The sequence below is a fragment of the Lineus longissimus genome, chromosome 17, assembly GCF_910592395.1.
Source record: "Lineus longissimus chromosome 17, tnLinLong1.2, whole genome shotgun sequence".
In the NCBI taxonomy this organism is placed as follows: Eukaryota; Metazoa; Nemertea; class Pilidiophora; order Heteronemertea; family Lineidae; genus Lineus; species Lineus longissimus.
In genome coordinates, this window is record NC_088324.1 from 7,518,935 (window position 1) to 7,546,238 (window position 27,304).

Sequence of the window (27,304 nt, forward strand, 5' to 3'; positions counted from 1 at the left end):
CCCCCCCCCCCCCACAAGAAAAAAACAACAACAACAACAAAAAGAGTTCACTGCTGTGAACGAAACAGTTATGGCGAGATGAAATGAATGGACTCAATGAGAAAAGCGAAGATATGGTTTAACGGAAATGGCAAGGCGAAATAAACAGACAGCACTAATGAAATCTAATCTAATCAAATGATATGAAATCAAATGAAATTTAATAGTCAAAACACAATCTTGTGCATCGGGCAAGAACATTAAAATATGTGCATTATTATGAAAACATTGGAAAACAAATGCACAAAATATATGAAAAAGCGTAACAGCTAGAAGGTTGAAAACAGATGCGCAATAGCACTAGAGTGTTACAGATATGGCGATCGAACGAAATAAACAGACTGAGTTGGTGAGAGAGAACTGGATCTAGGTGTACTGAGGAGTGTAGATGAACTCGAAACCGATTGTGCCGAAATGTCAACCGTCAGAATCTGCAACATTATCGGAAAATGTGTCTAAGTAATTCGATCGCGGCGCATCGTTTATTTGTGAGGAATCTTTTGATGCTGATCTCACCACTTATTCCATGTGATTAGCTTGTTGTAGCGCATAATCAGGCGCATCAAATCACTGTTAACCATTCGTGTCTCTCGGAGCAGTTGCCTGGGAGCTTTTTTTAGTTCTTCTCTGTAGAGGCGTAGAGTGCAGTGTACAATTCGATATATAGTCACGGACTTATATGTCCTTGATAGTACCTCAAGCGCGAATCCATGAATCTGATAGGCTGATGCACATCACGTGAACGGGCAGCATTTCGCTAAGTTTACTTTGGCCAACCGAAATGCAATGTTACACATTGGCTGCCTTGGAGAATCTTATAAGAAATGTTACTTGTGCGGGCAAAGTTTAGGTTTAAGTTTTTTTCTTGGCCAAGCAATATGTTGTTTTGTTGAAGAGGTGGGTTAAAGAAGTTGTTTGCCAAAGCGAGTTTTTGAGTTCCTTGGCTAGTTTCGGTACGACATAAAAAATAGTGTCCTTGCAACATCCGCAAAGGGGCGCGCGTAGCACTCGCGTCTGTTGTTTAAAGGGACGCTCCTTCCCAGAACTGCTCCGATGAGGAGTTGAGTGTTCGTCGGGCGATATACCAGATGTCATGAGATGTATTAGATTCTCAAGCTTTCTACTGAACATTAAATAGAGGAAGAAGACGTAATTTTACCACACCCTCGAAAACCAGCACCACCCCTACCACCACCTGCGGTTTTGGCTTTAGTTGAGGTGACAAATAATTACATGGGTTTTTTCTGGCACACACTTTAGTAAGCGACACTTTTTTTTCACCCGCGTCGCATGTCACCTTCCAGTTCGCAACTAAACCTAGATGTTACCTCGATCATCAATAAAACAAGGCACAGACATACAAGTATCTATATTTAGAACATTCTAACTCCCACTTTGCCAGTCGATATTTCTCTCAGGTTTACCTGGCTTAATGAATATACCTGGAATAGTTGCCTTTCTTGATTTTAAATATATGAAAACTGCTCATTTCAATGCAGCTATTAGGATGTAAACAAATGCTTGTTTTCTGTGATGTATGATACATAGTCAATAAATCACACAGTGGCTTTTCGGCAGCTATACAATGTAAGGTAACATGATACAGTTATAGCCCCAGCAGCCATACAATGTTGAAAAGAGCTGGTGGTACACATCAATGCACACTGAGGTTATGGGGCTGACCTTACATACCTCCAAAAAATCATAAAGGCTATTTATCAATAAATTCATTAATTCTTGATACCAGTAGTCAAACGAAAATTTATGAGCGAGCTTGTGTTTTGGTAAAATGCATATTTTAAAAAACATGTGTTTTTAACGAGGAAAAAACAAGACCTCCAGAAAGGTTTTAGCAAACTGCTGCCATCCTTAATCCAAATCTGGAGTAGATTTCAGTGATCCATACCATAGACAGCTTGAGAGACCACGACCTTTCAACAGAAGGACAACGAGAGAGAGACGAGTCAGTCAGGTTTTTCAGCGTTTCCCAAACAATGAAGGGGAAAAATCCAGTAACACAGTCAACTGACTCATCCAATGACTTACACCAGTCACTTACAGAATACCATGCGCCAGAATAGTATTATTACAACATACTTAATCCACCGTTGCAACAATGCACCGCGATATTACTCAGGATCAGTAGCCAGGGTGACAAGACGCCGCTGGACAAGTCTAGTTGAAATGTCATCTGAAGATAACAGAATGAATATATATAAGCTATATCGTGGGCGTGCTGTTTTAAAATCTTGTATGTGACAAAGAACTAAATTGAACATCAAAACCAGGCAAAAAAGAAATGTACATGCTATATCGAGGGCGTACAGTTTCAAAACATTGTATGTGACAAAAGAACAGGATTGAACATCGAAACCGGTAGTACAGGCAAAAAAGATCCCCCAAGCCCACCCTGCACACCCATTTAAAGAGAATCCAGAACTGGCAGTTTCTGTAGTGACGGCTGTTGTGCATGCAGACATGAATTTATATATTTCTGAATTGCCATATTCTCTTCTCAGTGAACTCAATTATGCGTCGATTGATATTTTGACGCACATTGAATTTAAGTGATACTGAGATAATTGGTGTGTCATTATTGACTTTGTGAATAAGGCAACTGATAAAGGATTTACTAATTACTACTTAATTTTAAATTTTTCTCCTCTTTTTCCTAGTGTACGATTAACATGTCGTTCTGATTTTCAGATGGCCGAACAGTGTTGGTCATGTTTCACAATGGAGTACATCGACGTAGCCATGAAGCAATTCATGGTAATTTTGGCTCAAAGGCGTTCCCCTATCAGCTTCAAAGGTTTTATTTTGCATCCCCCATCCCCCTTCTCCTGAGCTACGCCTATGAAGGTGCTTCATTAACGCAGAGTAGCTGGAATTGTTGAATAACAACAAAACTAACGGCAATACTAGCAAGCGGTACGGTATTTTTTTTAAACACGTATTAAATTGCATTGTTCAGTACTGTTTGGTGTAATATTGTATTGTACTGCATGTCTCCATAGTTTGTTGACTCTTTTTCTACACTGGGAGTTCTTCTTAAAAAAAGCAAGAACACCCTATCCACTTTCTAAGCTGAATCATTCATAAGTTCCAGCACCCGATATAATATCAGATTCATTCATTAATGATGGTGCACGAAATGGCAGCCGGGAGGTCCTAGTCCTGTCCGGTGGAACCCATTATTGATGGATGCTCGGCTACTAAATTATCGCCATCACCACCTCCCTGTGATACTGACGCGTCAAATATGACACTCTGCTTCCCCGTCACACACTGCGTGACCAAACATGAAAATGCGCTGAAGAAATATTATCACGACAGGGTAGCGACTAAGACTTCGACAAGACGGTTGTTTTCATTTTCATCCAATCCAAAACGTTTATTTTCCCTTGTCAGGTCGTGCCTGTTAACCCCATGAAAACATTTTCGTGGGGATCTAGGTTATCAAGATTTGCCCCGATAACCCTTTCGTATAAGCAAAGATATACAGGTCGCCCTCGTGAATACCGGTATCGGGTGCCATGAAGAGGCCTCCTTGGGTGCCATATTGGCTAGTTATACTCCATGAACAGTGTTATTTAAATGTTACTGTGTGTACAGGTCGTCACAGTCATTGGCTGAAGATATGTAAGCCACGCCAACGGGTATTTCTAATGTTTTGTTAGTCAATGTTCCAGGGTGGTATGGGAAGCGGCGCTTTGCAAATTGGGCATGCCAAGTAACAATAAAGGCGGGACCAGGGCCTACTCGATCCGCCTGGTACCCTTTTGGGGACCTCCGAAATGTATGGTCCTACTTTTAGAGTAGGCCCTACAGAAAGGATAGGCTACCGGTATTCACGAGGACATCCCGTATAAGCTCGCCTTAAATATTTTTGGCACAGACAGAACGAAAGTCTCGAGAAATTCTGTATCGAAAATCCAGATTTCCTGGACTAGTTCCATTGGAGAAGGCTCGACCTTCTCAAAAGGTTCTTCACTGTTAAATAGCATGGTCCGGAGATATTTCTGTTCTACTTAATTATTATATCTTGATATTGCCAGATGAGGCGGGAGAGATCATCACACGGTTGGATGGTCAAGGCCTGATGACCTGGCATTTACCAACAATTGATTTACTTCTTATTTGATTGCAGGCTGTATTTTATGTGTAATTAAAGACACTGGGGTTATATTCGTGGCATTTCTCTCAAGTGCAGAATGTAAACATCAGATTTCGGGGGTTTTGTTAGATTTGATGATAATTTTATCAACCCGAGTCACAATGCCCTGAAAGGTACAGATTCGTCCCACCAATACATTGTGGGGATCGGACGTTTGGGACCGGAGAGGGGGCCTTGTACCCTCTTAGAAATTTTTGAGATTTTGAAGAAAGCATTTAATAAAAGTTTTCCGGCGCCTCAAGAGATTTTTCAGCTCTTGAAAAATCTTCCGAGGATTTTCAGCATCTCAAAACCTTCCTCTAAAAGATCCATATTTGTGCTGGCTGACAATGATTTAAAGGTTTTTCAAATGCTCAAAACCTTTATTTCTAAGAGCGTATATACCCCATCCCCACTTGAGCTCATAACCTTTGCTATATCTCCTCAACAACAACGACAATAAAGTGTTAATATATGGTTAATGGTAATTTGGTTGCGTTCCCCGTTTTTATTCATTACTACAGATCATCAAGCACTACCATAGAGCAACACTGCATCTCATGTATCATATACTGGTCCTCCATTATTGAACACCAGACATGCCAGAATATGGGTGAATGGATCGTTCCTAGTGGTATGGAGAGCATGGCAACGATTCGTTGCTTCCATTGCTACCCTGCACAGCTCGTTCTATACGGGTTGTGGTATACAGGGTCGCCCAAAACAACGACCGACCTCACGTCTGCCTCACAGAGACGCAAAGCACCAGAAACAGTGGTTGGGGAATCTTCTTAGAGGAAAACTGAGGCAACGATGTAGCGATTGGTCAACTAGTTTTTTCTCCCGGGCCAATTTGTGAAGCAAAGTCGGTAGTGTTTCAAACCGAAAGGAAGAAATGAATTGGAACAATTGCAAATTCACTACTAACTTGGCTTCACATTATTGGCTCTGGGCTTAAACATACTGAACCGAATTCAGATATCTTGGTTTTATTCTTCTTCCAGAAAGATTCCTTCGCCACCAATGAAGATGGTTTGGGTCTCAGGGTGGTGAAAGTCACAATACATCAGCAGTTTATTGATAGAATGGTTGGTGAATTGGGTTTTTTTTGCCTGTCTGCCTCTGCCATAAAATTAGAGGAGGCGTGGTATGGGGTCAATTTCAAAATATGGTCAACACCAGGCATAAAATTGCTCATTAAGCATTTGAATACTTATTTTAAAGAACATATTTCTATAAAGGGTATAAACTAGAAGTGTACATGTATGTAGAAGTTTGTTTATTTTAGCATCACCCCGAGACCAGCCAGAATAGCATTCCGCGAAGTTACTATTTATAGCTCACAAGGTCATTTGCATAAGATATTGATAACGTTTTAGTCACGTGACAGTCGGACATAGACACTTATTTCTACGCATTTGAGCTTATTTCAAAGTCAATTATCTTTGACCCTGCATTGTTTTTAGCATGAATGATACCATAGAGTCAGAGAGAGAAATATTCAGAACAATTATGTAGTATTTCCAACACTCGGACATGTGCCAGATTGAATCTAACTGCCCTAGTAAGAAAGCCTGAATCCATTACGAAACCGCATGTTTGTCCGACATTGCCTGTAATTCAGCGATGGGGAAATAGAGGGCAGCAGCTGCAGTGACGTCATCTTCGCGGGATGCTATTGGGTTATGAGACACTCCTTAAACCTAAACGCATGTATCTATTGCTAAGCCACTGGAAGGACAAATCAGTTAATCTCTAGGAGATGGTCATGGTGCAATGCTCTCTTGTGAATATCATCATGAACCAGCTCTTGAGAAAAACATTGTTTTATTAGAAATTGCATAAAACTCGCAATAGTAAAGATATTCTCAAAGAATGTAAAATGCACACCAGTGCAGTGTTTTTCCCGATGTTTCACTCACTGATGCAGATAGGGGTTATTTTTTTAATTTTTGGGCCTCATTAGTTACATCCCTTACATCCCTTTGTGATGCTATTAGTTTTTCCGGTTATTGTTTATGCGTAATTGCTGAATTGATTAAATGTAATTATTGACATATGTTGGGTCGCCTGCGGGCATCTGCGGGATTATGCAATCACAGTACCATGTTTTGTCAGTAAATGCCATCACACTCTCGTGGTTTTTCCTATTGGTGTTAAATTATCATATACTAGTATATTAACAGGATAGAAACACTAGCTTGACAGTCAGTGCGCCTATAGGCTAGCATAACTGTGAGTTTTCGATTGAAAAGAATTTTTCTCGGTAGATTCATATGCAGTACCAACTAGTAGTTCATATGTACAATCATTCAGATAGTACTTTACTTGTTGTTCTAAACTGTATGCCTTTTCCAAGAAATAGTTATTTCCTCGATATATGGATAAGAAATAACGTATATTAGCTCCCTGTCAGATAATAATTTACTTCCAAGAGTCCTGACTAAATACTTAGTCCTACATATCACTGACCATGTAATTGATCGTTTTCGGTCACATCACTCTAATACCACTGATTTAATTCTACGATTGTAATGAATAGCATTCCGCGATAATGACGTCACTGCAGCTGCTGCCCTCTATTTCCCCATCGCTGAATTACAGGCAATGTCAGACAAACATGCGGTTTCGTAATGGATTCAGGCTTTCTAACTAGGGCAGTTAGATTCAATCTGGCACATGTCCGAGTGTTGGAAATACTACATAATTGTTCTGAATATTTCTCTCTCTGACTCTATGGTATCATTCATGCTAAAAACAATGCAGGGTCATAGATAATTGACTTTGAAATAAGCTCAAATGCGTAGAAATAAGTGTCGATGTCCGACTGTCACGTGACTAAAACGTCATCAATATCTTATTCAAATGACCTTGTGAGCTATAAATAGTAACGTCGCGGAATGCTATTGATAGCAGTAGAGAGATTGTGTAGCTGCCACTCCATAGACCACCCCCACCCCCTCGCGAGCAACATTTTGGTGCATCCACCAGGTGACCATACGGCAATACCTTCCGATCTTCTTGACCTGACGTAACTCTGTCAAGGTCAATAATCATACCACTACAAATGTCCAAACGTTCACCAAAGGAGTGCATATTCAGATGATTATATGCAGCAGGATCCCTTATTCCCTCTAATAACCTTAATATACTCCAATCATCCCGAGGACCAGATGTAACTAATTACTTAATGACTGTTCCGTCAACAGGATAGGAACTAACAGGAAACCATCAAAAACATTTTCTTGCAATTTTCACAATTTTCACAGATGGCCCCTTATTTTCCATAAATTGACTGGTATAGAAGGTGACGGGCGCATTGCCCAACCAACCTTATAGCGTTGAGTCGAGGCCTGAATTGTGATACCGGTGTACTTTCCTAGATAATTAGCAAGAAAATACACCTCCCTTCAAGCGTTGTCCTCATCACACCACGCCATGTTACCACCAAATCCGTCGTGAGAGTACGCTCTAAAATTAATTAGTAAAAGATAACTATAAAAAATAACTATTTGATAGTAATTCTTTACTATTCTGGTAGTTCCCATTGCACCGTCTGCGAAATAGCTGTTTTAACTAACTACCTGAAATATTAATTCTTAACAATTTTGATGTTATTTGTATTACCTTTTTTAGCTAGAACCACTAATTTCACAGTTTGTGCAATAGAAAGTACCATTTTAAGAGTGCATACAGCTGTTTTAGATTGCTTTGTGCAAAATGTTTCAGCAATATTTATACGGATTGACCATAAATTGCGCCTTAACAACTTCATAGATTTGTCAAGGTCAAAAACTAAATTGTTACCAACAGACACCGATATATTACATGTACATGTCCTTTCTGATACAAAGCAACAGGTCTTGCGCTACCCTCTTTGGCCAGCTCCTCCCGACCACTGATTACCCTAATCAGCCACGATTACATGGTCGTAATAACAAGCATATTCCATGGATCAGTCGTAGCAGACCAGCATGGTTTTTGTGACCTCAAGAGAAAATTGCGGTCATACTTAATTCCCTCAACAGCTTCTTCATCTTAGCTTGTGAAGGTCATATATAAAGGAAATTGCTGAAAAGTGATAGTGTCACGTGGCCTTTTAAGACGAACCAGCAACTATCATCTCTGACCATGGAATAGAACGACATCCTGCCGTCAAAGAGTCGTGGTGGATTGTTTCATTACGGAATGCGACCATACGTAATCGCCTTACCCGCTTCACAGATTGTGAAGGTTAAACTCCTAATGGCTACAGATACACCAATGATGTTTACCTCCTTGTGGAGACTAATGACACCATTGGCTGGCATCAGCAGAAGAGGATACCCCAGACCTCCATTGATTGCTTCATTACTGGCATGCGACCATACGTTATCGCCTTACCCGCTTCTCATAGATTGACGAGGTCGCATTCCAAATAGCTACACTCAGAGAAATAAAGCTTTTTTTCTGCTTCTGAAAAACCTTTTGTGTTTTTCGCCCAACACAAAATATACACTCCGTAGAGGTTTTTCAACAAAGGGAAGAATTGCTTTGAGATTTTTTACAGTCACAAAAACCAATCGCGATTTCCTTTTCACCAAAAAAAACTATTTTTTGTCGGCAAAAAACCCTTAATTGTTCAGGAGCTCAAAAACTTTCATTTCCGAGGGTGTGTTGACACCACTGCATCACGTCAAAGACTAAAGAGAAGAGAATACCCCGGACCCCCATTGATCACCCCCCACCCCCGACCACTGATTAGCCTCATTAAACCACCAAGACATGATGGCAATAACCCACCCCGCCGACCAGTCATGGCAGATTGCTTCAAAACAATGATTCATCAGTATACGTGGTACGGTAGCTCACTCGATTCTCTAATGGAGTTGCAGCTGGTCGTATGAAAACAACCATTATTGGTTTTCACGACCATATATGCTCCAGCGTACATTCAGTGAGGAGACAGGAGGCTTGGTGTCGTTGCGAGTGCTACAGCGAATTATCTATAAAATCAACCTTAAACATCCATTTGACCTTTTCTATGGGCAGCCCGAATGCCACCAATGTGACGTCATTATTCTTAAATTTTTCATAACGAACGAAATAACATTATGTCGTCTGTTTCAGCGGCCGTTGCGAGTGCGCATGCGCGGCTGAGATGATGTTCAATCGTAGCAAGCTGTCGCATTAATAATACATGTGTGTTCGCATTATGAGTCGAACGCCAACACAGTAAAGGACTACACGCTATGGCTAGGATGTATTTGCTGCAGCGTTCCAAATTTCATATATGTGTGACTATTTCTCTTTACCTTTAAGAAGATGGATTCATCATATTTTAACTCTCGGAACACAACTTGGATGTTAACACTTTTATATACTGTAAACGCTTCTGTGGCACTCACCAGTTAAATTTTTTGTATAATCACGCTCTGATCCGTTCTCATCATGGATTCTATTCACAGAATGGCCAACTTCAGTGCGGACGGACAAACCGACAAAGACGGCATGACGGATACTACAATAAGGAACCAAGCCAAGAAAACAGCCACTATCAGTCTTCCAGGCCTAGGGGGGTCGACAGGGACAAGGTCCCTCTTCATCTTCAGTGAGGAGAACTTCGTAAGGAAATACGCCAAAGTCATCATAGAATGGGGATATCCTTTTTTGTCAAAGAAACCAAAAATCACCGCATTGTGTTTTCTTGGATTGTACCGGACTTAAGGTAATGTCTCTTTTTTGTTCTTGAATATATTCTCGCAATACTTAATATCGGACGTTAAATACTTACATCAACAGGTACCAGGTTTGATTCCAGCCTACTGTTCATCACTGATTTTAGTCATCATATTTCCATAACAAGCGCGTTATCTTAATTCCATAACCCTCGCTCACGATGGTACCATACATTGTTGAATGTCTCGATTTGAATACGCCCCATTACATGTAATTCGGCTGCACTAAAAAAACTTCGCCGTTGGTTAAAAAATTTGAAAATTTGACATTGAGAATTCAATATGTAAATACACAATGAATATAAATTCCAACATTTCTATTATTTAAACCGGATATAGATATACTGTACACGCACTCTCATTAAGGGTAAATTTTCATCTCGCTGCCAAATCCGGTTACTGTCCTTCAGCAATGTTTTTTTTCTGTTTACTTGTGGTACTGACAAAAACACTTTCAACGAACGTATGCCATTAAGACAGAAGATGTCTTTCCCCTGTGTTTATATCCAAACTGATAAAGCTATGGATGTTAAACTGTACACCTGACACGTGAATTTCAGTTTTGCGGGCGTGTCTCCGTGTAAATAGAGAGTTTAGATAAATGTACATGTACTTTAACATACATAAATCATTTCAGTCAGGATTCACTCACGTCATTATCATCAACGAAGATAGTTTAGTGAAATCACCTGTTTTCATTACAGTCAGCTGTTTTTCTTATCTTTGCCATCGTCTTTTTCCGATATTATAGGCAGGTTTAGCAATCCCTTCGAACGACGAACTACGAAGGCCTGTGATGTCTTCAAGTCCCGCGCTCATTACGCCACACCCGTAAATCCTCCTTGAAACTTAGTTGTAGAAGGAAAAAAATCAAAAAAATTGTTGATAAAGTATTCTTACATTCTTCGTACTTTGTCGTTCATAGCTCTTCGCAAGGGTCGAGAAATATGCAGTGAACAGACCTGCGTGAAACTCGCAAAATAGCACGATATATCCCCAGAAACGAGGTATCTAAAATGAAAATCTGGGAAGTTTTCTCAGTCATTTTCTTTTTTTTTGCAAACTCTGCCATTTTCTCGTGAAGTCGAACTACAAATTTTTTTTAAGGCAGTGGATATTTGACCGTGTCACGGTTTCTTTTTTTTTCGCATTTAGCCGGAACTTCCGTTTGACATGCGCAGTTCATGATTTTCGGAGTTCTATATTCTAGATTTCTACTGTTTCTGCCGGAAATGGCCATACGGCAATCGTACCCGAAATGTTATTTTGCCGGACGACGCACACTGGTCTTCTGCACAAGGGGTAACACCGCAAGTTCATAGAAAATGTTATCCACATTATTCACGCTGTTCTTGTTCGACGCTTTAATAGCGCATTCAACTACAGAAAGACTAATAAATTCGTCAACAACTGTGAGCGCGCGGCATCCTTCCATCATCATCACCAGATCAAAATTGCCGATTTCAAATAATTGTCCAAGTCTGAAAATCATGAACTGTGCATGTCGAAGGGAAGTTCCGGCAAAATAGCGAAATAAAATGTGAAACCGTGACACGGTCAAATATCCACTGCGTTTTTCGCATCCTCCGTATCTCACGAACGTGGATTCGCTGTTCCGTTACTTATAACGAATTACGCAGTGGACGATTCGATTCTCGATATCAAGTGTTTGCTATGTGACAAGGTGCGGTGGACTAGACTGGAAAAGGGGCAATTTTTTTCTGCTATGACGGAGGTGTCTCAATCCATCACCAAGAAACTGGGCATCACTTTTTTTATATGTGTCCAAGGTAATATCAACGCGGTAGCATTGGTCTCTGCCATCAAACTAAACAGAATCGACAAATAGAGACAGGCCATCTTGACCACTGTGAGGGGCTTTGACTTTGCTAGGTCCTTGCCCTGCAGATGGTGCATACCCCTGAGAATCAGGATGCATTAAAAGACTCCAACACGTCGCGGCATTTTTTCACAAGTTGACAGACTGTTGTATTTTGTGCACAGGCAAAAACTGTCGGGTAAAGTTTGCGCTCAAGATCGTAAATCGCTTCGGTCTATTACTTAAAAAAATATTTGTTGCATCCCTTTACTTATTTCATTAAGCTCGAACGCTAAATGCATTAGTTGTTAGTTGGCTAAAAGGGTTTGGATGATATGACTTATGCAGCGTGTTCTCGTCAATTATTCAAGTGCACAAGCCTACTGTGTATACGCATGCAAACAACATCGACGGCTTTGAGGGAATTATATTGCCTCTTTAACCACTGAATTCATGGCTTGTATATAAAACCCTGGAGTGGCAGCATCACATCTCTCGAGGGCATGCCTTAGGTTGGGCTCGGGCGTGGTAGAATTTCCTCTAAATGTCATTATCCATATTCTCGAGGTCATCTCACTTACTCACAGAAAATGCAAAATTTTGCAACAAACTCACAATCAGACGGCTCAAAAGTACTTCATTTGGTTATAAGTTTGATATTTTTAACAGCTCGAAATTTCGCTGACGGCAATCACACTGGCCTACATGTAGGTTCGACCATTTATCAAATCATCATTTTACTGGATGATGTTCAATGATAACATTACATGAATCTCACTGAGATACATACAGGTCGTATACTATACGATATAGAGTGCATTGCACGATACTACTGTATGAAAGCATTAACATCTGCATCCAGCGCATGCATACGTTTTCTACATTGTCACTCAAATCATCAGAAATAATTAGTTTTTCACAGCCGCCGTCCGTGGTAATAACCCTTAAATCATTTAGTTTTGCAATGTGGGCGTACACGTATATCAGATAAATGATGTACACACGATATTGCATGCAAGCATAAACAAATTTATTGTTGCATATCGCCTCCATACGACGCACTTATTATTTGAAATAATAGCTCTAAATAAGTACGGGTCAAATGACAGCCAATCATGAAGTTAGGTAACGTTCATGTCACCAGAAAACGAGCTTCTCTATCGAGATTGTCATGGTGTCACATGGAGGGTGCTGGTCATCCCAACTCTCATGCGTTTGCGTCACCACTATCGATCAAGTATTCTGCGGCCATATTGGGTCTGTTGCCTGGCCTTGCAATCGGACGTTAGCTTAAGTAAATGACATTATACATGTATCATGGACAAGATGGAAAAGATGGAAAACAGAAAACAAACAATATATTTGTTGACATATGTCACTTGTTTGAAAGTCAAGACACATACCTCTGCCTCCTTTGAAACATAGCCGACGAAATGGAGCTTTTCCCGGGGCTCTGAAATAATACCGTGCGTGAAATTAGTACGAAGGAAAGGATAGATAGGGAGAGCCTAGAGCTAGCAAAATCTGCAATGGTGAAAGAAGGTGAAGCTTTCGAGAACCTTATGTTGATGTCAAGGGGTAAACCGGTTCAACAAAACTATGACTTGATGCAACGGGTTGACCATATGCACCACCATTTCGGTTCGAACTTGAAATCCTAAAGCAGTCCGAATTCTGCAAAACGAGGTGAATGTTTAAACATGGGAGGCTGTTCTCTGAAATACAGAGAACAGACTCCCCTCCTTAAAATCGGCATTTACTTCGTCTTGAAATAGTTCTATTATTTTGCTCTTGGATTTCAGTTCCTAGTCAAAATGGTGGTACCTTATGGTTAACCCTTTTAAAGTCCGCACACCCGTTGTCGTAATATGGCAAGTCGATCTGTTTGATTATTTAAATTCATAGGTTTGTTTCTTGTAAATCATTTGGCAGAAACATCTTTTTAAAAACTGAATTGGTCAAACTTAGCGTACAAAGCCGACTCCTATATATCCTGTGGGGTACAGAAGATCTATTTAACTACGTATGGTTCAGCGGTCTCAGAGTCACAAAGCTCATGACAAATGCGATAAAATATTTACAGTAAGGGTCCCACAGTAATAACTATATTGCAATAAGCAATTATCGAGCAAGATTCAGCTTAGTCAGGCTAGCATGTAGTGGCGTAATGTCTCAATAACAGCAGTCAATATTGTATGTACTTCCTGGATTCGGGCATGGATATTCATGATTCATAGTATGCCTGGTACCATGCCAGTCTAGTACATTAGCGTAATGCATTTTTCACATGAATCGTCATTTTATAGGACAGAATATATTATGCTCCCAAGCTGACGTAGCAAAGGCCACATTCGCTCACACATTAATTTGAAAAAACTGATTTCAAAATTACCAACTGTAAATACGCACTGAATATGAATTTAACAATGCCGTAGACTAATAGAGATGCACAGTTTTAGGTCGAAGGAATTTGTGAGCAATGTTTATTGCTATTACCTACTTTAAATAAAAAAAACAAAGCAAACAACCGCCCTGCGTATACGGTGAAACATTTCAAGTAGTTGCGACAACCAGTTCATCCTCATGACCTTCTCATACAAAATGGCTAACAGGATACACAAAGCGTGCTAAGACGAGCCCGCCAGTCGTCGTGTCAGCACTGAAGACCCGAGTTCGTGTCACCATTTGCCTTGTAATAGAATCTCCGGATCAGGGCCTGGCATTTCTTATACAAGGTACCACTGTTTCGCTCCGACACTGCACAGTTCCGTGCATCATGTAATAAACTCCATTTTTCATGCTCGTTAAAACAGATCACCTACGAGCTGGCGTCAGACGGGCGTTTTCAAAAACGCAGTTGGATACGAAGCGTGGCATTTGCATCCAACTGCGTTTCTGAAAAGGTTCTGACATCTCTCCTGACGTCCGTCGCAGTTGACAACAAATGCAAAAATTCATTTTTAATCCGTGTTTTTGCTGGCTGTTTAGTGACGAGTACGTGCAAAAAAAAACTTTTTTAATCCTATTTTTTCTTGTGGACCATTGAGGACTAATCGGGGATTTTAAAAGCTTCCCCAAATAGATTCTATAGGGCCTCACATGTATCAAAAAGCAGTGGCACACCGTTAGGTTAACAAAGAGCAATGTAACGAAATCTTTGATAATAGCGTGAGTGACCACGCTGACAAAGATTTGATCCCTGGTTGTTGCTAAAGCAAAAGTTACAAAACAAAAACAAAAACCCCTACATATCGGTGAAGATGGCAAATGGAATGGTCTTCTATTTACCGAGGACAAGATCTTGACAAACCTACCACGTCACTAACGTCATATGATTTTATGAGACACCTTAAATTCGCTGCATGATAAATACCTTTTGTACACTTGATGGCCATGGCAAGAAGATATACGGGGAGGCAGTCTTCTGTCGGTGTCACACTGTCTCTGCCTTTACACCCGTCTCGGCATAAATCATAATCTGAAAGTGATAAGGACGGTATCTTATATCATTATACAATATGTAGAACGTAAACCCGAGGAAGACAGAAGATCCAATTAAGGAAAATGCCCACTGTGATCATCGATTTAGCCAGAATCGCTTTGATACTTATCGTCCCTTGCGACATTTAAGCTCGTGAACTGAAACTGAAGTCCCAATATTTGATTACCAGTGTGGACATTTCTAAAGAAACCAATATAGTTGATCTAAAATTCGTGACAAATAGACTAGTAAGAGAGTATCACCGAGGTTTTTCTGGTATCCTGTCTGACAATACGTCTGTGCCTATGCACTCCGACCATCCGACCCTTCATATACAATTAGAACCATTGGCTATTAACGATATATCAAACGATTTTTACTTTAGCCAAGGGCAAATGCAACTGGCTCCGGTTGCTGAAGGGTTCTTTGGAGCTTTGCATTTACATTAGTTATAGATTTTACAATATTCCCTTCAAATATAAACCACAGTCTTAAAAAATTGCATAATCATTTTGTGGATTGTTTTATCAACGTTTTAATCTTTCAGTTATAATACAATACAGTAATAATTTTAATTTCAATTTAGTTTGTATCAATACCATTTGGGTTTTTTAAGGTGAAAAGGCTGATGTTCAATGCAAAGTGTGATGCACAAAGGTATTGGCCGTCATACACAGTATTGCGCTCTGTATAAATATGCCCTACTTTACCGGTACAAACTCATCACCATAACCCAGTCGTTTACTTAATCACAGAGCAGCTGGAATGAAAATACACAAACTGGCCTCGAAATTATCAATCGCAACTAGGTCGAGAAGTCGATGATTGGTCAGCAATTTCATTACTGACCTACTTGGCGAGTTTTTCTGTCCTTTTTTAAAGCCCACTTCACCCATGTTCACCTTATATACACGATACTTAATGCGTACGTAATGTACTCTATTTTGGTTAGAACTCGAAATCCTTAGGCAATAGGAACCCCTCCAAAATGAAGTACATGTAAATGCCACTATCAAGGGTGGAAGTCAGTTCTCGGGGAAACAAAGAACAGACTCCCCCCCCTGAAATTGGCATTCACTTCTTTAGAAAAAAGTTCTTATTGGTTACTGATTTCAAGTTCTGGCCAAAGTGGTCGTGCCGGACTATGGTTAACCCTTACCATTGGTATTGGTAGATCCTTATACCCTGGTTGTACAGATGACATTTATCCTGCACATAAAACAGTGCCAAGTGGAGGCTGAACTAGTACCATTTGTTTGGTATACGGTAAAAAGGTACAGGAAAAAAGGTACGGAAATAAAGGTACAGGAAATAAAAGTACAGGAAATATAAGTACTGGAAATAAAGGTACCGGAAAAAAAGGTACCGGAAAAAAGGTACGCAAAATGGCATAAATAGGCAAAAAAGGTACACAAGTTTTTAAAAGAATATTATTCTCTTCAACTGGTTCAGACTCGGCCTATGTCTTAATCATTTGTTTGCCCACTTGTTGGGCCTATACCCCTCACTGAGGTAGAGTGAGCCTGGAAGCTACAGTCGGCCTGGCAGCGTTAGCTTGGCAGATGACAGCACAGTCGTGCCAGGCTAACTCTGCAATCATAACCCGGATTCCTCGCAATGATGGTTCATCCCGAGTTTGCAATGCATATCGACCCAAAGTGATTACCTCGACAACAATGCTTAAATCGATATGTTGCAATGCATGGCGTAGCTGTATGCAGCAGAATGGGGATTCCATGCAGTCAACAGGAGCAATGAAACCTAGCTGCTCCAGCTCTATGGTGTACCATTGAGTACACGTACATTATTGTCATTTCGAGAATATCAAAGTGTGCGATGCCACTTTGAAAATATCAAAGTGGGCGACTACGTCTATTTAGGTGTCATACTATTGAATTCTACTCGATATTACCAATCTGCTCCATTGGTTTCATGAATAATACATAATGTATATGCACTTAGCTGATGTGTTCACGCTAGATATATTATACTGATTGTAATATCATGGTTGACATACACATGCTGTTGGCACATCACCATTGGAAAAAGGGTTATGGCTGGATTATCTAAAGTTTTGGAGTTCGAATATACCTTCTGTTGATTACCGATTACCAAAAAGGCCCACCTAAACCATTATGAGAGTCAGTGTTTTGTGTAACTCCCACCTCAAGTTCGAAAAGGTTTGAAATATCGAACTGCGGAGTAGGCCTACAAGCTCCTGAACAGAAGAGATAGGCTGTAAAATTCGTGAGCTGTACAATCTAAGTCAGTCCGTTCGAATAGTTATTCTTCTCACACGTACGCTCCCTGCAACGTAGGGGTGTTCATGTTGTTGAGAACGTCGAGCCAGCCAACGTGTAGAAAATCTCACAGAGCTACATACATACATACAATGTATCATGCATATTGTATGATGGATATCAGGGCGGTTCAAATGGCGAGCTGATTTAGAAGGATTCTCATATCTTCCAACTAACTACACTCACATCATGTTACCTAGTTGCCTAATTGGTACGTAGCTTAATTTCAGTCATCACAAGGGTGTTTTCGAATCCTTTTTCGGTGATAATTTCTCAACCGTATCAAAACCAAATATTTCTTGGATGCGTTTTGTTTCGTTGGCAACGCGAGAAATAGCACAGATTCCAAGGCGGCCGATTGTTACCGAAGACACAAATTGTGATGCACATTTGCTACTACAGTCAGTCTGGTATCTCATGAGGGCTTGTTGTTGCATTTGCCATATGTATTGCCATTAAACACGCAACAACAAGGTTAATGTATATATAGTATGATTAGTGCATATATCACAACCGCATGGTTTCATATTAGAGTGCGAGGTCACTCTGTCGTGGATATACAAATGTATATACGCCAAGTAATGATGCCACGGTCGTTTTAATTGCAAGGTGTTGTCATCTGTGCACATGTCGCCAATGCATGTCAATGATAGTAGTGTATCTCATCAACTGGTAGTGAGTGTTGTAGACGGAATAGCCTTTGGAAACAATGAGATAAGCAAAAGTGAAAACACCCATAAATGATGCAGCAGGTGGGCACATGTTTGTACGTATTTATTAAATACACACATGTACATATAAGAGTGCTCGTATATGATATTTTCTATGAGGAGGCTGATTTTCATTACAAACATTGGTTGGAATTTTAAAGGGGGACTATAGGCAGGAGCAGAGGGGCTAATTTGACCATCTTCAGGTGACTAATATACACATAAGGGCCCTGGGTCATGCCAGATTCAGCACACAATATATTCCTCGTACAAGCGTGAATCACTTCAACCTACTGTTAGATATGAGAGACCCCTATTGGCGACTTCGTGTAACTTCATCTTGCCTGCCAAGCTGCTGCCTATATTGTCCCTTTAAGAGGGGTAGCAGTGAGAGCGTTCCTCCTAATGGCAACCCATTACAAAATCAGAATTTCAAGGGGGCAGGGCGAAGCCCAGCGGAGTGGGCTCAAATGCGAGAAAAGAGGGGTTCTCCTCCCTTTTATTGCAATGGTGCAGGGGACACTGATACAATTATGTATCTGAAAAAATTAACGATTTTTTTTACGAAGGATTTAGATTTCGTAGCCTAAAGCACAGTGAATTCATGATAATCGGCACAATCGTCATCATCGTCATCATCTTTCGTCATGACGGCCCATCTCTGCAGATTTTACCATATCATGTTCTTGGGTGTGGTTATTAAGCTCTGTCGTAATAAAATCTTGCGCGATATCAATTACATGGGAGTGGGTATCGATACTGATGCCAAATGTGCAATTTTAAAAAAGCCAGCTCTGAAAAAACCTATAACTTATTATTCGTCGGATATTTCCCATACATGTATTTTCTGTGCCTTTTGTGTCTTTTGTGCCTTTTGATGTGTCTATCTGGCTACAACTTTTGTGTCCGTCATGTCTGTGGTAATATAGGCATAGTGTTAAAGCTTCACTCCTTAAAAACACCACAAAACAATCATAAGCTCACGGCGTTTAATAGAGAATGCAATAAATTTAAATAATGAAATGTACAAGGAATGACGTGCCAACAACTTTTCAGATATCTCGTGTGCAAAAAAATAATGTGCAATTTAATAAGGTTGTTGCTTTTGGCTATGTATGCGAATTCCTGGTAACGGCCCCAGAAGCTGCTTGCACTCAATGATTGTATTTAGCACTAGCTTTACGCGTCCAGGGTATTAAGCTAACTATATTTAGCAAGCTAATCAATGGGACTTTTTATACAAAAGATATTTTTATATCGATTCGCTGTCGTGGTGTATCTATAATCAATGCGATATGCTTCAGCTGCAAGTGTGTGTGTGAATAATGTACCCGGTAGCATAATATACCGAGACAAATTTAATGGGCTAACCATTCCTGGTCTACGACTCTCTCTCTTTAGCATGAAAAGCAGAAAGGCGTAAATTGACATTGGGCCTACCCCGTTCCATCCCCTGTTAAAGAAATTACCCTTGGCTAGGGTACTGTAAGGTATTTGTAGGGTATTCTGGGGTAAACGTGGGAGTAATTTGGCCCGGCGAAATTACCCCCTCATTTACCTTAGAATACCCTACAAATACCTTACAGTACCTCAACCAAGTGTAATTTTTTTTAGTAGGGTCCTGGCAAAAGTTGTTTTCAATATACTCCGCCTCTTTTGTATACGACATGGGAGTAAAAAGCCAGATCTCAGGTAGACTCCGTCGTTCAAAAATTTGCGAGACGATTGCCACAGCATCGGGTCACCGACATGACTAAGACCATTTCACATTCTACTTGGCGCACCTTCTATATCGTTGCCTAAGATATTTAATTTTGTTAAGTCTGCTTGGTTGCCTGGTAATGGTCCGGTGTTGGTCATTCATCAGAGATAATGGGTCATCATCCTGGTATCTTCCAAGGTGATATTGAATCTGGTCATTTCACGAGGACCATTACAGTTACTTGTTGGTATCCAGCGACCGGAAGAAATTCCGAAAAAAAGAATGACCATACGTAAAGTTGCATTGGTTAGCCTCACACAGTTCTAATTTGCTCGAGTGAGAAGGAGCATGATATATCCTGAGTGTTAAAGAAGACGACAAACAGTGTAAACCCTCAGGAGGTGCACTATTCTACATGTACGGTATTCCGATAATCTTGCACCAAAAAGTGTGGCAGAGGTACTAAAGCATACTTTTGGTCTCTTCCGGTTTCAGGAGCAAATGGAACAAATCCTTTCACTGGGAGATTTAACCTGGGGTCATTTCATTCAAAAATTCGTCCCTGGTGCTGTTCGTGAGAAATATGCATCTAAACACCACACGATATATCTTGTTTCTGACAACTTTCCAATATATCTTGTAAATGATAAGTAGGTCTGATTTTTGTGGAATATTTTAGACTTCCCAATATGTCTTGTGATAGCTACAAGCTACTAATACTGGTTAATGTGAAGATAGAACGAGTTGAGTACCAAAACAACCAGGTTGCCATGGGTGGGATAGAAAGCTGGCTTTCTAAGTGGTGCTAGCACTGGACCGGCAATTCAAAATGCTATTGTTTGACTGTCAGTCGAATCGACTAGACGTTCCTGCATCATTTCAGTATATCTTATACATGAAAAAAAAACTAATCTAGGTGCAACATTTAGTAACACTCCAAAATATCTCGTTAATTATGAGGTAGTCCGATTTTTGTCATATATTGCTAGACCGCATTGGTCGCGGTGACAGTTCTCCATGCCTTTCGGTGCGACGAAAGCCGCGACATAAGTCCCTAACTTTAACTACTCGAAGCCTCTATTGTGTCGAACCAACAGCTTCTTTGAAATGCTGCCATTGAAGAGCATTATCTGTCGAATCGTTTGAGAAAAAGACAGGCTAGCTGCGGGCAAGCTTTATAAAGGAGGATTAGATCTTTAGTAATGTCTTCCTGTCGTGTTGATACAGAGACTCTTTTAAAAGATTCCCAACCCTTTGCTCTTTGCGTTGCCTGCTTGACATTTGCATTGTTCTCCTGTTTTAAGAGCTTTCCCACTGAATGACAAGGTGAGTTTCTTTGGTATTTTACGGCGCAAGTGTTGACAGCATTCTCGACTGCCTTGGCTTGGGCCCTGGCTGAAGTCGGTTGATGAACTGAGAAGTGTGCTGCTGTGAAGTTTCTCCTGACTATAACACACACGCCTTTTTTCGGCCAACACACAGATGCAATTCGTAGAGGTTTTTCAGTGAATTGAAAAACCTTTGGTTCTTCACAAAGTTTTGGTATTACCACAATGAGCTTTTTCATTTTACCGAAAAATGTTTATGGGGTGCATATTTGTGTTGCCCGAAAGGGTTTTCAGAAGTTCAAAAACCTATATTTCTAAGAGTGCATTAGCAATTTTGCACGATGCAATTTCAATTAATTCAATTCAATTCCAACTTATCATTATCTTATTATAAGCCCATGGCGCTCAGGTATTATACAAAGCCGACTATCTGAGTTAATATCTGAAGAAGAAAAATACACGTGACATGCACGTTTCACATTACGATTCGGATGCCTTGCGGATTAATACAAGACTCTCTCAGACGAACCATGTCGGTCCTGTATTTTTGCGATTTAGGACCAATCGCAACTCTACTGATTATAATTGCAAAAATCAAAGGCATTGTAAAACAACTAACTATGGAGGCGTGCTGATAATTTGCGTTGATCGAAGCGAAATGTAGGTGACAATGGGCGTTTTAAAATATCAATTTAAATGATCAAAGTTTGTGGTAATCTTACGATCAAGTGAGGAGATTTGGATACGCCTCCGCTATAACAGCTCAAGTGCTTGTTTGCATGTGTCATCGGTTTTAATGTGATATGAAGTGTGGGTGATGAAGCTCATTACAAAACAAGGCTACGGCAACGGATTGGAACTGATATGAGACTACTTTGAGGTGCGTTGGTGGTTGTTTTCACGTAGTTTGTGTCAAGCAAAGGGGTGTTTTCCGGCTTTTTGGGAGGGAACGTTCTTGCGAGATGCTAGTCTGAGGTGTCAGTTTAAGAAACTGAAAGTATGAGGCGTTTGTTGAACGTAGTAAAAATATCTCACGAAAGGGGTGCGGGTAAACTGTAGTCCAATTTAATTAGTTGAAATCCTTTAAAACAAACCACTTTCCGCGGTGCAAGACCTCACACAAGCGCAATTTAGGCAGATCAATTGTACCTCTCGAAACAAAAGAACACATCTACATTGAAAAGGCTTTGACCAATGCCTTTAGCTCCACTTTAAAGTAGGAGATAGTAATTCAATGTAATGAAAGTAAATATCCACAACAATTTAAAGTGTGATCTCTTCTATATGAACTTCTTTTTTCAATAATAATAGTGATGGATCTTGTTTCGAAAACCTGCATTAAAATTGCCTCTGGGCACGACGTTGGAGGATCTATTTAATGTATCACTACGCGTGTGCTGGGAGATGCGCATGTCTACAACATTGAAAAACGAGTAAGTGCGGATAACCTGCCTCAGGTCTGTCCTGACATCAACCCGGGGAAATCAACCGCGTGGCGGGCGGAGCTGAAGTCTCAATCGGCTGAGACGGGTGACCCGCACCTCCCCTTCAAGCATCTTCTTATCATGGTCACCAGTTGCAAGGTCATCCGCTTCATTACAGTACCGATTAGTGTCATATTGCGTCAAATTGGGCGTGCATCGTTGCGTGCAGCCACGATGGCGTTCCAAAGGCGTCCTCGCCCAATGAAACGTGGTGCTCTAAACTAATTAACTAAGACTGGTTGGATGGATGAATAATCCTGACATTGATGGCCTGCCTGGTCTCTCGGGGATCCGTTTGTTGTAGAGGCTGAGAAATTATACATGAGGTCGCCAGCAAAACAACCATTAGATTAAATGAGTTTTCATACATTAGAGTGATGCACTGTCGACTACACTAACATGACTAAAGGGTCCGTGTAAGTTTCGACTTGTTGAGGTGGTTGTATTTGATATACGGTACGTTGGCGTTAAATCATGATTAAATCATAGTCGTATGGTTCAGTGTTTATGAGTGAAGCTTCTGAAACCAGTACGGTCGATGTAACGTAAAACGCACTTACATGTGCGTCCAGCACGTATTCTACTATGAAATACACAGACTGGTGCATGTGTTTACTGAAAATCAGCATCAATTTCTTCCACGCCAGAACGCCATCTTTCACGAACGTTGGGTTAACGATAGCCGTCTTTGTCAAAATGCCAAGTCTTCGTATCTCATTATGTGCTGACTAATTCTTAAGAAATGTATCTCTGATGCTTCTCGACCAACGAAAATGTCTAGTAATAAGAAGCGACATATGTAGTGGGAATAAACTCGTTCTTCAGTATTGTCCGTTGTACATGAAAAACTTACTTTCGAAATACATGTACAATATATTCCTGGTGCAAGCGTGAACAGTTTCGAGATACGGTAAGATAGGACACCCTGAACCCCTTGGCGATTTCGTGTAACTTTATCCTGCCTACCTGGCTTCTGCCAAAAGACCCCATTTAATAACAGTCGTAGACATCCTTTCATGATAAGTATTGAACTTGCTCAAGTGAAAGATCTTGTTTTTTCTTCACCTGTTGCTCTGGATAGGCCAATCCCATCGCGAAAGATTACCCGAATGAAGTGACTAGCCCGGCCGATATGACTAAGGGTGTTCCAGGAACTCGGCAATGCTAAACAAAAATCAATGAATATCAGCAGCCAACACACAACGAGATACGGAGGCTCCAGGCGTGGGCGGATTTGGAATCGGGCAATTTGACAGCTTAGACCAAATCATGCTTAACTGCTGAACCGGTCAATGTCAGGTTCATCCGGGCTACTTTGGGTACATTTTAGCAACTCCGACACGTAATATCATTTCCGGTTGGTTGATTAAACTGGCGAAGTCTTGGGATTTGTGAGCTTGTGAATTTCCTGAACGATTCTGTCTAATGACTTTATGAGAGAAAGACCCGGACCCGGATCGACTTTGCTATTGCCAAGAAGACGGATGTTCCATTAATGTTCGAAAGCCATGATACTGTGCCTCTCTTCACCTGACCCCCAACTGAGCCGTGGTCAGTCATTCAGTCTATCGCCGCAATGAACCCCTTGACGACAGTTCGTGTTTGGTAGTGGTTAGCGTGCGCTCAGACCCCCGGATTTGTGATAACCACGATGCCTGAACCCTGAGGCAGTCATAGCGACGCCGAATGGTGGTAGAGCGAATACGCCCGTTCTCAAATCAGGTCCCAAGAACGTATCCACTCTTATATTGGAAAGGTCAGACATGTCAAACAGCCTACATCCGTTGCTGGATCTTCTTGTCTAAAAATCGTCGCCTTGCTCATGATTCTAAACGACGGATGACTAATGTGCTAATATTTGTAAGAGACAGCTACTTTCGTATAATAAAAGTCCGACTTGATTCAAAGGTGAAGTACTAAGTCACTTCAACAAACAATGTAGCTTGATATAGTAAAAATATAAAGCTAGATCATTTATAACTTTTTGCCATGATATTACAGACTACACTCCCACTTACATGCTCGCGTTTCTTATCTGTTCAATTCAAAACACTCCTTGTTTTTCAACAGCGTCTCTTTACTCTGATATCATAATGAGAACTTAATGCAAAATGATGAGATGGGGCAAATTACGAGGTTTTTTAGCGAAGAGAAAGGGGCATTTTCATTTCACCAAAAACCTCGACGGAGTGGATAATTGTGTTTACCGAACAAGCTTTGACGGGTTTTTCAGGAGCTAAAATAAGAAAAAGCTTCCTTGGGCGGTCGATAAGCCAAAATGAAACATTACGTCATTCATTTCTCCAAGTGACCTATAATATCATTGTGTTGACCGGGCTATACATACCGGTATATATCACTGGCCTCCCGGAATAGCCTCCACACATATTCTGGACACGTCGTTATCCTATGCACGTTCGCAACAAGCTTCTCTATTGACAAACCGCGGCTGGATAACGGTCGCTAGGCAACCGAGTCAATATCAAGATGGTAGCATTGCTAATTCTGGTCCATGTCCCCTGAATCTGCCTTTGATGAATCGCTAGGAGTCGTGGTTTTGTATATAATTCATGTTTAAGGGACCTCAATGAGTGATTCACTCATGATTGGCGATGCCTGTTAACCATTTGCTTGCAATCGATAATTAAAAAAGCACGGCATATATATCGGCCTACTTGCACAGCACTTTAACTCATTTGCATTCTTTTAAAAATCTATGCGGCCCTCGTGGAACCGTCCACCGAAAACAACAACGACGCACGTCGAATCATGTATGATTGACAACAATATCACTACGTCATATACCCCAGATACTCCTTTAATTCTGCAGAGAAAAGGCGAGAATTATTTACATGTAGGCAGCCGTCACCGGACACCAGGCCTGATTGTGACCAGGTGTACTTATATTCCCTCCCGAGTATGGATTTTATAGGTTAGAATCTCAGCACATTCCTTCCAGGTCCTCCAAAACAGTCCCACCAAAATTTCAATGCGGTTTCAGGATTTTTGTCAGATCGCTCACCATGGCAGGGTTGCGAATCCACGTGTATTATCGATCGGTTGGCCCAGGAAAATGTTAACGGATAACTGCAGGAGAAAACCGACGCACCCACATTCATGACGGATTACATCGAAAAATGATTCAAATTCTTATACGGATTATTGATTATTTTTGAACAGGTAATGACGGCCAGACGTGTTGCCATTTGGCGTAAGAAGAGGGGATCCCTGCTAATTGCTAAACATGTACCAAATAACAATGAAAATTCAAGGAATTATGCCGGTTGGATTTAACTGTGTGCCGATTTTTACCCTAGATATCACATTCTCAGCAGCCGAAAAGCTTTAATTTGTTAGTCATTGGCTCTGTAAACTATAATAATGTGCACTGTTTTTTCCCAAGGTATATTAGTTGCAGTGTCTTATTTTTCATCTTTCCTTCAGTGACGGATTCCTATAAATGGTCCCAATTTGGTACATAAGGTTTCAGATTTTGATCCGAGATCGAGAACGAGGAGTGATGGTTGACGACAAGGATGTGCAGCACATGCTACATCCGTGTTGACGTCAATCGAGTAGAATTGATTGTTTTGTATTATTGTTTCTTGCCGGCCAGACAATAAGGACACGCCGCTTCATTGCATTTCTGACAGCAGGCAGCGAGATATCCGTCGGTGAAATGCCACCACGTTTACTTTCTCGAAACAGAATCTGAAATAATAATTAATCGCCTCTCGATCACGGTTCCGTTCATGTTGGCAGGTTACCTTGCCAACACATCAACAAATCTCACCTTTTTTTTACTTTCTCCAGAGACCTGACGCTTTCGGGTCCGAGATGGATATCAATACAATGTGTCTTTCCCATCATGTCCCTTTTCTCGAAAAGTCTGGGCATAACGTGACTCAATGAAAACGTAACTTGGTCAAAAATTAGTCAATCATTGACCAATTTAAGGTTCTATTAAGGTTGGACAAATTGACCAACTTCTGTTTACAGTTCATGACGAAGATTCCGTGGATACCCATATCAGTATTGTCGCCGGGCAACATTTTGCGCGGTGTGGCGGTATACCTTCCCTGGAAGAGTGGCGTGTAAAGCTTGTCTGCATCATTTGGTCAAACTACATTACCAAAATAAAAAAGACTGGTGTCGTAGCAATTGAAGTAATTAAACAACGTAGTCGCAATCAAACCTTCATCAGAAACGTAAGTCTTTAGAAGCAATGGTTGTTTCGGTTTCATGTGGGTCCATGTTTTAATTTGCGAGAGTATTGTCGCAGGTTCCTCGAATCGTTGGTCAATGCTAGCCTTATTGATTAAAGAGAGTAAACAATCCAAATTGATCGTTTTCCATACACATTCATGATACAACACAGTACGCGCTGTGATGAAGGAGGCGGCGCGGTAGAATTGTAGTCTGATACCATTAGCACGACTACATTATCGCAATGTCAGATATATTAATGAGAGCTTTACCGGGCATTTATCCGAGCTATGCTATGTCCTTCTGTAAGATCACTTTAAAAATTGATCTTATATAGAAGGGTATGTCAGCAACACATCGTA

At 40.7% G+C, this 27,304-nt stretch overlaps 1 protein-coding gene across 32 annotated transcripts in view; it reads left to right on the plus strand.

Annotated features, from left to right (window-relative positions):
- The window catches only part of LOC135501822 (voltage-dependent calcium channel type A subunit alpha-1-like), a 348,627-nt gene that overhangs the window by 177,872 nt on the left and 143,451 nt on the right, over positions 1 to 27,304 (plus strand). For all 32 annotated transcript variants that reach the window (XM_064794169.1, XM_064794155.1, XM_064794185.1 and 29 more), the window contains one exon: positions 9,643 to 9,834. In XM_064794169.1, the coding sequence (XP_064650239.1) occupies positions 9,643 to 9,834 (192 nt within the window). The remainder of the gene's footprint in view (positions 1 to 9,642; positions 9,835 to 27,304) is intronic.